Source organism: Eumetopias jubatus, unplaced genomic scaffold, assembly GCF_037043125.1.
Source record: "Eumetopias jubatus isolate StellerSeaLion01/CBP00866 unplaced genomic scaffold, mEumJub1_p1.0 scaffold_8, whole genome shotgun sequence".
Lineage (NCBI taxonomy): Eukaryota > Metazoa > Chordata > Mammalia > Carnivora > Otariidae > Eumetopias > Eumetopias jubatus.
In genome coordinates this window covers 44,470,079-44,482,483 of record NW_028274814.1, presented here as the reverse complement: position 1 = coordinate 44,482,483, position 12,405 = coordinate 44,470,079, and the positions used below count along the sequence as shown (strand labels likewise).

Sequence of the window (12,405 nt, the reverse complement as noted above, 5' to 3'; positions counted from 1 at the left end):
TGGTTGTTGTGTCTCTTTCCTACATGTGACAGTTCTTCATTCTTTCCTTTGCTCTCATGCCATTGATACTTGTGAGGATCACTGGTTAGTTATTTTATAGAATGTCACTCTCTCTCTTTTTTTTTTAAAGATTTTATTTATTTGACAGAGAGCGAGAGAGGAAACACAAGCAGGGGGAGTGGGAGAGGGAGAAGCAGGCTTCCCGTGGAGCAGGGAGCCTGATGCGGGGCTCGATCCCAGGACCCTGGGATCATGACCTGAGCTGAAGGCAGATGCTTAACGACTGAGCCACCCAGGCACCCCTAGAATGTCTCTTAAGTTTGGGTTTGTCTGATGTTTTCTCATAGCAGGTTGAGCTTAGTAGACATTTTGGGCAAGAATGCCATAGAAGCAATGCTGTATTCTTTTCATTGCATCCTATCAGGGGGAGGACATGATGTTGCTAATGTCCCTTTACTGGGGATGTTAACCTTGATCACTCAGTTCGGGTGGTATCTGCTTAGTTTCTCCACGGTAAACTTACTCGTTTTCCCATTAGAATTGATATTGATAAATGTCTTTTTTTTTTTAATTGAAGTATAGTTGACACGAGTGTTACATTGGTACCAGCTGTGCAAGGTAGTGATTGGACAACTGTGAGTTAGGCTCACCATGAGAGTAGCTGCCTTCTGTCGTCATACAACGCTATTACAGTATCACTGACTGTTCCCTGTGCTCTGCCCTTCACCCCCATGACTTACCCATTCCATAACTGGATGAGGGAGGTATTCGAGACTATGGGCATGCACCATTTCTCTTTAAACTTGCACATTGATTTCAGCATCCATCTATGGACCTTGCTTACAGTGATTACTACAGTGGTGCTTGCCTGATGATGTTTTATATTTTTGACATGCCTTCTACATTTATTAATTGGAATTTAGGAGACACTTTTTTTTTTTTAAAGATTTTATTTATTTGTTTGACAGAGACACAGCGAGAGAGGGAACACAAGCAGGGGGAGTGGGAGAGGGAGAAGCAGGCTTCCTGTGGAGCAGGAAGCCTAATGCGGGGCTTGATCCCAGGACCCTGGGATCATGACCTGAGCCGAAGGCAGATGCTTAACCGACTGAGCTACCCAGGCACCCCTCAGGAGACACTTCTAATGGTGTTTTGGTTCCTTTCTTAGCACCGGGTGCTCAACAGTTCTGCTTCTTGCTTTCCACTCGAGCGGGGGGCCTTGGAATCAATCTGGCCACTGCTGACACAGTTATTATCTATGACTCTGACTGGAACCCCCATAATGACATCCAGGTGAGCAGAGGTAGCGGCCTTCGTATACAGTAACCCACTGGTAATGCAAGTGATCTCTGCGAAGTCTCCACCATCTGGAATTAGTTGTTTCAGGGGGAAACATTAGATTCTTTTTATGTCTTTTATCTTATTGTGAGCCAGAGAGTTTGGGTTAGCTGTGGTCTTATTTGGAGTAACATGATAGAGGGTGGGGTCCGGGGCGGGGGGGTGAGTTTTAGCGTTTTATGTGAAAGCAAGCTGCCTTGTGCTGGATCTCGCTTATTATGTGGACGTCAGGGCAAGAGCAGAAGCCGGAAAATATGGTTACTTCAGTTTCTGACTTTGTTTTGTGCCCAACTTCAGGCTTTTAGCAGAGCTCACCGTATTGGGCAAAATAAGAAGGTGATGATATATCGGTTTGTGACCCGTGCGTCAGTGGAGGAGCGCATCACGCAGGTGGCAAAGAAGAAGATGATGTTGACGCATCTAGTGGTTCGGCCCGGTCTGGGCTCCAAGACTGGATCCATGTCCAAACAGGAGCTTGATGACATCCTCAAGTTTGGCACTGAGGAACTATTTAAGGATGAAGCCACAGATGGAGGTAAGCTAGCAGGAAAACTTGTTTTGGTGTAGGGTTTGGCCTCTCGAAAGGATATATTTGATATTTAGTGTCCTGAGACTTGGTCCTAGGGTCCTGTGGGATTTTTTACCACTGCAGCTGCTGAAGCTGACTTTGAGGGTGTGGACCTCTGATTCTTTATAGGAGGAGACAACAAAGAGGGAGAAGATAGCAGTGTTATCCACTATGATGACAAGGCCATTGAGCGACTTCTGGACCGTAATCAGGATGAGACAGAAGACACAGAATTGCAGGGCATGAATGAATATTTGAGCTCGTTTAAAGTGGCCCAGTACGTGGTACGGGAAGAAGAGATGGGGGTGAGTATGAGTCCAAGGCAATGCTGTGCTTGGTGATTGGTCTGGAAATTGTTATTGAGACCAGGATGGTATTTGAGACAAGAGGAAAACATCTGTAGGTAAGTTAGTAAGTATGTTGATGAATTGATATATCTATTCCTTTGAAAATAAATACTATCACATATGGGCAGTCATGCTCTCAGTTTTGCTGTGGCTGTCCGGAAACTCACAGCCAAATTTCACACTCAAAACTTTTATCTATATTAGCTCTTCCTTATCAGAATCTCATTTTTGCTTACGTATTTTATTAACCCTACAAATAAACTTCTGATGGCTATCTCAAGTCTCTTTGGAGAAAAGGCAAGAGATGAGATACATGTCTAAGCAGCCTACTTCCCTGTACTTTTTAAAACGTTAGAATTGTTTTCCCTTTTTCTCTTCCTTTCCTTTTCTGGGTCTTTTTTACCAAAAACAAAAAATCGAAAACTGATAAATGTGTGGCTTCTTTAAGAATTTTCCCCCCTAGAAGTGAAGTATAAAATGAAAAAAACAAAATTGCTTTCTCTTCTGCTCTCCCCCTTTAGACCCCTCAACTCAGTGTTCTTTGAATTGGTAGAGATTTCTGGTAGTCTTTGCCATCTTTTGTCATCCTTCTCACTCAAAACCATCCCCCTTGCTATGTTTTTCTCATATATACCCATTATCTTTGTTCTCCTCGGGAGGTGGTGCTGCCAGCCTCGGTTGTGTGTAACTGTGGCTGAAAATTCTGACCTCGGTCTGTGGACCAGTGGTATTCCGTTGCAGCAGCCCTCCTGTAAGGTGCTCTGGGTTTCTGTCAGGGCTGTGGCTGCATGGGGGTGATTGGCTGGGGCAGCACATGCTGAGTGTTGGGGGAAGGGCGGGGGGGTCCTCCCATTGATAACCTCTGCTCTCAGCTACTCAGGTATACAGGTGGCCCTCTCTCATAAGTAACTGTAGCTGCTGTTTACCTTTTATAAATCATATTTTTTGAATAAAGAGTGATTTAATGGTCAAGATTCAAAAGATACAAGGTATTTCTTTTCCATCTAGTTCCCTCCCTGGAGATAACTGATGCTTTCAGTTTCTTGTATGTTTTTCTAAAGGTATTTTATGTGCATACAAATTATATGTATATCTATCCATATATGTGCACATGTGCATGTGCTCACATACACGCACAAACACCTTTTTCCCTTTTCCTTTTTTTTTTTTTTGAGAGAGAGTACACGAGCACAAAGGGGGGCAGGGGGAAGAGGGAGAGAGAGAGAAAATCCTAAGCAGGCCTAGCATGGAGCCCGACGTGGGGCTCAATCTCCCAACCCTGAGATTTTGACCTGAGCCGAAATCAAGAGTTAGTTGCTTGGGTGCTTAACCAACTGAGCCACCCAGGCGCCCCTCCCTTTTTCTTTTAAACATAAAGTGGTTTGTTAGGCATAATATTCTGTACCTTGCTTTTGTCCACTTAATAAATCTTAGAAATTTAGGGGTGTCTCTGTGGCTTAGTTGGTTAAGCATCTGACTCTTGATGTTGCCTCGGGTCATGATCTCAGGGTTGTGGGATCGAGCCCCCCCTCCCCCCACCAGGCTCTGAGCTCAGTAGGGGGTCTGTTGGGTTTCTCTCTCCCTCCCTGCCCCTGTTCCCCCCTCTGCTCACACTCTCTTTCAATAAATAAAATCTTTTAAAAATAAATAAATAAGGGGTGCTTGGGTGGCTCATGTGGTTAGGCGTCTGCCTTTGGCTTATGTCATGATCCCAGGGTCCTGGGATCGAGCCCCTCATTGGGCTGTCTGCTCAGTGGGGAGTCTGCTTCTCCCTCTCCCCTCTCTCCTTCTGCCACTACCCTCTGCTTCTGCTCTCTCTCTCTCTCAAGTAAATAAAATCTTTCTTTTTTTTTTTTTAAACTTTTTATTTATTTATTCATGAGAGACAGAGAGAGAGAGAGAGAGGCAGAGGGAGAAGCAGGCTCCCAAGGAGCAGGGAGCCTGATGCGGGACTCGATCCCAGGACCCTGGGATCATGACCTGAGCCGAAGGCAGACGCTCACCCATCTGAGCCACCCAGGCGCCCGTAAATAAAATCTTTCAATCAATCAATCTTGGAGATTTAGTCCACATTGGTACATAAAGACCTCCCCTCTTTTTTTTTTCTTTTAAAGATTTTATTTATTTATTTGAGAGAATGAGATAGAGCATGAGAGAGGGGAGGGTCAGAGGGAGAAGAAGACTCACTGCTGAGCAGGGATCCCGATGCGGGACTCGATCCCAGGACTCCAGGATCGTGACCTGAGCTGAAGGCAGTCGCTTAACCAACTGAGCCACCCAGGCGCCCAAGACCTCCCTCCCTTTTTTTTTAATTTTTAAAAAAGATTTTATTTATTTACTTTTTTAATAGATCTTATTTATTTGACAGAGAGAGACACAGTGAGAGAGGGAACACAAGCAGGGGGAGTGGGAGAGGGAGAAGCAGACTTCCCGCTGAGCAGGGAGCCTGATGCGGGGCTCAACCCCAGGACTCTGGCATCATGACCTGAGCCGAAGGCAGATGCTAAATGACTGAGCCACCCAGGCGCCCCCAAAAAGATTTTATTTTTAAAAAAATTTTATTTGAGAGAGCGAGTGAGAGGGTGAGAGAAAGAGCACAAGCGGGGGGGAGCTTCGGAGGGAGAAGGAGAAGCAGACTCCCTGCTGAGCAGGGAGCCCGATGGGGGGCTCGATCCCAGGACCCTGAGATCATGACCTGAGCTGAAGGCAGATGCCTAACAGACAGAGCCACCCAGACGCCCCCTAAAGATTTTATTTTTTTAAGTAATCTCTACACCCACTGTGGGGCTCAAACTTACAACCTCGAGATCAGGAGTTGCCTGCTCTGTTGACTGAGCCAGCCCAGGTTCCCCTTTCCTTTTTTCTTGCTGCATTATATGTCCTTGTTTGGAAGTACTGTAACTTATTTATTTTTTAAGATTGAGGTATAATTGACAGACAACATTAATGTTAGGTGTACAACAAATTGATTCAATATTTGTATATTTTGTGAAATGATCACCATGATAAGTCTGGTCAACAGCTGTCACCATGCATACTAAATACAATTTTTTTCTTGTGATGAGAACTTTTAAGATCTACTTTGAGGGCACCTGGGTGGCTCAATCGGTTAAGCGTCTGCCTTTGGCTCAGGTCATGATCTTGGTCCTGGGATCAAGTCCCACATCGGGCTCCCTGCTCAGTGGGGAGCCTCCTTCTCTCTCTGCTCATGTGCGTGCGTTCTCTCTCTCTCGCTCTCTCTCTCAAACAAATAAAAAAAAAAAAATCTACTTTGAGTAACTTTCCAGTATGTAATACAGTGTTATTAACTGGTCACCAAGCTGTGTATTGCATCCCCAGGACTTGTTTATAACTGGAAGTTTGTACCTTTTGACCCTCTTCACCCATTTTGCCCACTCCCCACTCCCAGGAATTTGTTCGGTTAGTTCCATAATGATGGACATTTATTTATTTATTTATTTATTTATTTTTAAAGATTTTATTTATTTATTTGACAGAGAGAGAGACAGCGAGGGAGGGAACGCAAGCAGGGGGAGTGGGAGAGGGAGAAGCAGGCTTCCCGTGGAGCAGGGAGCCCGATGCGGGGCTCGATCCCAGGACCCTGGGGTCACGACCTGAGCCGAAGGCAAACGCTTAACGACTGAGCCACCCAGCGTCCCAATGATGGACATTTAAGTTGTTTCTGTTATGCTGTTAGTAGTGGCTTAGTTCTAATGTGAGGGATTTGGAATCAATTACTGGTCCTGAAGTATATGAAAAAAATGTAAGAATTTCAGAGGAGCATAAACATTACTGGGACATAGGAGGATGTATATGTATAATTTGTTCGGGTTTTTTGTTTTTTTTGCACATAGTTGGCAAACTTTTATGAAGTAGTGAACAGAAGAGCTTATGGCCCTTCTACTTTATGTCTTAAGAAATCTTTTGCAGCATTTCAGAAGCCCTTCCGTTCTGCCTTGCTATCTAACCTCTCTTTTCTACATTTTGCTGTCTCCCAACGGTGTAGGTGTCAAAGGGGTTAGAAGAAAGCATACTGTCTCTTCGTTCTTCTGTGATAACAGCGTCATCCCGTGTTTTTCTTTAGTTATGTTGACTGCTAATCTATATGTAATTATGAGGAGCCATGTCCTGTGCATTAAATTTCTTCTTAAGTTCTTAGGTCCAAGCAGGCACACTGAGTATTTCAGAGTCCAGTCCTGAAAAGGAGCTAGCAGCATGGGAACTGTGAGGACCAGGGGTAGCTGGCGGTGCTGACTTCAGCGCCTCTGAGTCCTGGCCCTCCCTCTGTCCCAGGAGGAAGAGGAGGTAGAACGAGAAATCATAAAACAGGAAGAAAGTGTGGATCCTGACTACTGGGAGAAATTGCTGCGGCACCATTATGAGCAGCAGCAAGAAGATCTAGCCCGAAATCTGGGCAAAGGAAAAAGAATCCGTAAACAGGTCAACTACAATGATGGCTCCCAGGAGGACCGAGGTGTGTGTGGCCGGCCCCGCCCCCCACCCATGGGCCGTTCCACTAGAGCAGTGGGCCCCGCTCATCTGCCCTCTCTCCCTCCAGATTGGCAGGACGACCAGTCCGACAACCAGTCCGATTATTCAGTGGCCTCAGAGGAAGGTGATGAAGACTTTGATGAACGGTCAGAAGGTGAGAGCTTTGCCTTTCTGCTAGCTTTTTAAACATCACTTTGATTAACACCCCTACCAGTGTCACTCATGCATTCTTCTCTTCTTACAGCTCCCCGCAGGCCCAGTCGTAAGGGCCTGCGGAACGATAAAGATAAGCCATTGCCTCCTCTGTTGGCCCGTGTGGGTGGGAATATTGAAGTAAGTGTCATCTAAGTCTAAGGAGGGGGTGGTGAGTGCTAAATTTTTGGTCTTTGATGGAGTAAGGCCTGCTCTCTCTCACCTGTGCTCCTTCGTTCTCTAGGTACTTGGCTTTAATGCTCGTCAGCGAAAAGCCTTTCTTAATGCAATTATGCGATATGGGATGCCACCTCAGGATGCTTTCACCACCCAGTGGCTTGTGAGAGATCTGCGAGGCAAATCAGAGAAAGAGTTCAAGTAAGTTGAGAGCTGGAATGACTGATGGAGAGCAAGAGCTTTTATTTTTATTTTTTTGAGATTTTATTTATTTGAGAGAGAGAGACAGAGGTAACGACAGAGATAGCTAGAGAGAGCAAGGAGCCTGATGCGGGGCTCAGCGGGGCTCGATCCAGGACCCCGGGATCATGACCTGAACTGAACGCAGACGCTTAACCAACTGAGCCACCCAGGCACCCTAAGCAAGAGCTTTTGATCTGTGGTCATTCCACGGTATTAGTCCAGGCTGTGCAGAGATTGGCAGTTTCTCTGTTGAAGCTGGCAGGTGTAGCTGTTAGTAATGGGGTTCTTTGTGTTCCTAGCTTCCCTGGAGGAGAACCTAGGGCGTGGTGTGGGGTCTGGAGAACTGGCCTTCAGTGTGATGGCAGGCTTTCTGTCAAGATGGAGCCAGAGTTATTGTCTAGAATAAGTGGGAAAGATCTCATCTAGGAGTTGGCCTTATTGCTGTTTAACTCACTTCTCACTTCTTTACTACAGGGCTTATGTATCTCTTTTCATGCGACATTTATGTGAGCCAGGAGCAGATGGGGCTGAGACTTTTGCTGATGGTGTCCCCCGAGAAGGCCTGTCTCGCCAGCATGTCCTTACTAGGATTGGTGTCATGTCCTTGATTCGAAAGAAGGTGAGCCCCTCTGCATTGTTCAGAGTTTCTAGGGGAAACTAGAGGGCTAACAGGAAAGGAGCCTAGGCTGGAATTGGATCTTTACTTTCTTGTCCCATTGCTACAGGTTCAGGAGTTTGAACATGTCAATGGGCGCTGGAGCATGCCTGAACTTGCTGAAGTAGAAGAAAACAAGAAAATGTCTCAGCCAGGCTCGCCTTCCCCAAAGACTCCTACACCCTCCACTCCAGGGGACACACAACCCAATACCCCTGCACCTGCTCCACCTGCTGGTGAGTCTGCCTGTACTGTCCTTTTCTGTCCTTGCCAGTGCTTTTTCTGCTCTCTTGTGCTCAGCTCTGACAGGGGAGTCTGGCAGGACACACAGCAATCTCCCTCTCAGTTTAGGAGAGCCGTCCTAAGAATAGGGCTGGCTCTTAAAGGCACGAGAGGACAATTGAAGATGAGACCAGCTGAGAAGGTGTGACCTTCTCTCTGATGTAGAACCTTCTTCCTAATTAATTGACTTCTATTGGTCTGCAGAGGATGGGATAAAAATAGAAGAGAATAGCCTTAAAGAGGAAGAGAGTGCAGAAGGAGAGAAGGAGGTTAAGTCTGCAGCCCCAGAGGCCACTGTTGAGGTAAGAGCTAGGGGGTGACTGGATGCCATACCGAGAATAAACGGATAAGCCCACTCATCCTTTCGGTTGCTGGTCCATCTGCCTCAGCTTCTGTGTTTTTTCCTTTGAAGTGTACACAACCCCCTGCCCCTGCCTCAGAGGACGAAAAAGTCCTTGTTGAACCTCCTGAGGGAGAGGAGAAAGTGGAAAAGGCAGAGGTGAAGGAGAGAACGGAGGAACCGATGGAGACAGAGCCCAAAGGTATCCACATTTTGAAGTTATTACATCCAGATCCCTGTGAAGCTTTTGGACTTCTAGCTGGGCTAAGGACATATCAGGAGGAAGTGACACACTGGAGAATCCTCCACCCTTGATTTTAAATTGAGGGTTTTTAACCCCTTAAGACATCTTTTATGACATTAATCATTGATGTAGGGTTAAGACTGTTCCAGTTGGCTACGGTGTGGGACAGAGGAGAACATCCTTTTTCTCCTTTTTTCTTTTTAAAAGATTTTATTTTTTTTTATTTTTTATTTTTTAAAGATTTTATTTATTTATTTGAGAGAGAATGAGAGATAGAGAGCACAAGAGGGAAGAGGGTCAGAGGGAGAAGCAGACTCCCCGCTGAGCAGGGAGCCCGATGTGGGACTCGATCCTGGGACTCCAGGATCATGACCTGAGCCGAAGGAGCCGCCTAACCAACTGAGCCACCCAGGCGCCCCTAAAAGATTTTATTTTTAAGTAACCTCTGTACCCATCGTGGGGCTCGAACTCACAACGCCAAGATCAAGAGTTGCATGCTCTGTACTGACTGAGCCAGCTAGGCACCCCAGAACCTTCTTCTTTATACACTCTCAATGCCATCTCTTCCCCCCCAGGTGTTGCTGACGTGGAGAAGGTAGAGGAGAAGTCAGCAGTAGATCTGACCCCCATTGTGGTAGAGGACAAAGGTGAGTGTTTGGAGAAAGCTGCTTGTGATTGTAAAGGACTCTCAAACTACATGCAAGGGCTTTATCTCTGGGACACCCTGCTGGCTTCTCCCCATCCACACCTGGATAGTTATTTTATCCCAAGCTTAAAGACTCCATCTGTCCCTACATATGATTGTCATGGGCCAGTGGCACCTTTTTCCAGGTTTGAGAAATACCTGTGTGGAGAAAGGGTGGAGGTGGCTGGATACTTAGAGCATAGAATGCTGTGGGTAAGGGCCAGGTGCTATGCTTCTGCCCGGAGCTGACTTTTTTTTTTTCCCTGCATATCCTATAGAAGAGAAGAAAGAAGAAGAAGAGAAAAAGGAGGTGATGCTTCAGAATGGAGAGACCCCCAAGGACCTGAATGATGAGAAGCAGAAAAAAAATATTAAACAGCGTTTTATGTTCAACATCGCAGATGGTGGTTTTACTGGTATGACAATGAGGGACCAACTGGGGTTTAGAAGGATCTGAAGTGAAATTAGGGTTCTAGTCAAAAGCAAGGGTAGAAAGACTTCACCTCTACCAGATGAGGGACTGCCAAGTTGATCGCACCTTCCCCAGTACACCAGAGGTGTACTGCTAAGATGGCATCTGTGGGGGCAGGAATAAATAGCTTTTTGCATTCTCACAGATATTTGCCTTTCTTTTTCTCCTCAACCTTCCCCAAATTCCTCTTCAGAGTTGCACTCCCTTTGGCAGAATGAGGAGCGGGCAGCCACTGTCACCAAGAAGACTTATGAGATCTGGCATCGGCGGCATGACTACTGGCTGCTGGCTGGCATCATAAAGTATCCTTTGCCTGAGTCTAGGCTGAGATTCTCAGTGAAGGGTTCTAAAGGTCCCACTGTGTGAGGTTCCCACTTTTCCTAGTTTTGTTTTTCCTGAACAGTTTTCCAATAGCCATGGCTATGCCCGGTGGCAGGACATCCAGAATGACCCACGCTATGCCATCCTCAATGAACCTTTCAAGGGTGAAATGAATCGTGGCAATTTCTTAGAGATCAAGAATAAATTTCTAGCCCGAAGGTTCAAGGTGAGCAGGGTGGGGAGGAATATGGTGTTGAAGTGACAGTCTTTGAAATGCAGAAGGGACTAGAGAGGAGGGAGTCTGGTCGTGCAGATATACTGTCTAGTATATTCTCCAGTGTACTTGACTTAACTCTTTGTATTCTGTGAAGGGCTGTGCTCCCAACTATCTTAAATACTAGAAATCAAGACTTAACAGGGGCGCCTGGCTGGCTCAGTCTGGAGAGCATGTGACCCTTGATCTTAGGGTTGTGAGTTTGAGCCCTGTGTTGGGGGTAGAGATTACGTAAAATAAATAAAAAAAAAAAGTAAAAAAGAAATCAAGACATACAGAGTTGAAAATTAACCAGCTCTTTAAGGGTGGAAGATGACCATGCCTGATAAATGACAACAGATGAAGGGGTACCTGGCTGGCTCAGTAAAGCATGTGACTCTTGATCTCAGGGTTGTGAGTTCAAGCCCCACATTGGGCATGGAGCCTACTTAAAAATAAGTAAATGAAAACTAATAAATGACACAGACATGCAGTGTATGTGTCGGGAACCACTGTAGGTTAGAGTATTCAGGAAAGACACAGAGGTGGGATTAAATCGGACTTCTGAAGAGGGAGGGCTGTCAGTGGGTTTGAGAGCCCCTGCGTGGATAGGGGGTAGGGGTGGTTGCAAAGAGGAGATGCAAAGGTAGAGCTTCATTCTCCGAATCACTAGGGTTAGTAAACCCAGGACTGAGGGGAGTCTCAGTCTGGAACTCAGCAAATATATGTTGAGGGCAACTGTGGGCAGACCATCAAAATGGGATACCACAAAGACAAGACATGTGAGTTTTAAACTGAGTATCATTGGGGGGATAAGAAATGTACACTAGTGAACCTTTGAACGTCATGTGCCAAGCAACGAGGAGCACAAAGATAAGGCGTGGTGCCTGTTCTCAAGGAGCTTTTGATTTAAGGTAGAGGTAAATGTGTGATCAAAAGAATGCCACTCTGTGTATTGGGAGAGATCCATACGGAAGTTCTCCGGGGGAATTTGGGGAGCCTGGAGAGAGCTCCCAGATGGCTTCATGGAGAAGATGGTATTGGAATGAAGTTTTAATTAATGTCCTAGAGATAGCTGGATAGAAATAGAAGGTTGTTTGAACCAACGGGATTAAGGAGGGCAAAGGCCTAGGGGCAGCAGAGCTTATGGTGTTTGGAGGCAGCAGGTAGCCCAGTTGGGCTGTAGAAAACATTTGTGTTGGGTGATGGTGGGAGGTAGATTAGAGAGTGAGGTAAGGGCTAGAGGTTAATAGGTGGGTTTTTGGCACCAGATAAGAGTTTGGGCTTTACCGTATAGTTAACGGGCAGCCATTCAAGGTTCATGAAGAGTTTTAATACGACAAGAGAAATGGAAACCAAACACTCACAAGATTATAGAACTGTCCAGTGGTCAGGAGGTAGTAAGGGCTGGGCTGTGATGCTGGTTGTAGAAAATGAAAAGGATAAGGTAGAGGAGGCAAGAGACCAAATAATTGATAGGATTTACTGCTTTATTGTAGAGCCAGCAAATTTGTTCTATTAAAGGGCCTGATAATAACTATTTCAGGCCCTGTGGGACACACATGTTGCAAATACTCTGTCATAGGGTGCAAGCAGCCACAGGTTCTAAACGAAGTATGAGTGTGTTCCAATAAAACTTTATTTGTTGACAGGAAAATTTGAACATCATATATTTTTTATAAAGTGTCACAAACTATTTTGATTTTTTTCCCAACCATTTAAAAATGTAAAAATACCATTCTTAGCTCTTGGGCCATACAAAAACAGACAGTGGGCCAGATTTGGCCCATAAGCCAT

The 12,405-nt window shown here is 45.7% G+C and overlaps 1 protein-coding gene and 1 non-coding gene across 9 annotated transcripts in view; both read left to right on the top strand.

Annotated features, from left to right (window-relative positions):
• Positions 1-12,405, top strand: part of CHD4 (chromodomain helicase DNA binding protein 4) — a 30,322-nt gene that overhangs the window by 14,471 nt on the left and 3,446 nt on the right. For 5 of the 8 annotated variants that reach the window (XM_028120987.2, XM_028120986.2, XM_028120988.2 and 2 more), the window contains exons 23-37: positions 1,169-1,293; positions 1,636-1,873; positions 2,036-2,211; positions 6,547-6,727; positions 6,812-6,898; positions 6,989-7,077; positions 7,181-7,314; positions 7,831-7,975; positions 8,082-8,247; positions 8,498-8,595; positions 8,706-8,835; positions 9,453-9,524; positions 9,841-9,978; positions 10,228-10,336; positions 10,449-10,581. In XM_028120987.2, coding sequence (XP_027976788.1) covers positions 1,169-1,293; positions 1,636-1,873; positions 2,036-2,211; positions 6,547-6,727; positions 6,812-6,898; positions 6,989-7,077; positions 7,181-7,314; positions 7,831-7,975; positions 8,082-8,247; positions 8,498-8,595; positions 8,706-8,835; positions 9,453-9,524; positions 9,841-9,978; positions 10,228-10,336; positions 10,449-10,581 — 2,021 coding nt within the window. Of the gene's footprint in view, positions 1-1,168; positions 1,294-1,635; positions 1,874-2,035; positions 2,212-6,546; positions 6,899-6,988; positions 7,078-7,180; positions 7,315-7,830; positions 7,976-8,081; positions 8,248-8,497; positions 8,596-8,705; positions 8,836-9,452; positions 9,525-9,840; positions 9,979-10,227; positions 10,337-10,448; positions 10,582-12,405 lie in introns of all 8 variants that reach the window. The other 3 variants (XM_028120982.2, XM_088025883.1, XM_028120985.2) reach the window with 2 other exon arrangements.
• Positions 8,273-8,412, top strand: LOC114222625 (small Cajal body-specific RNA 11). The gene has a single exon (XR_003611978.1).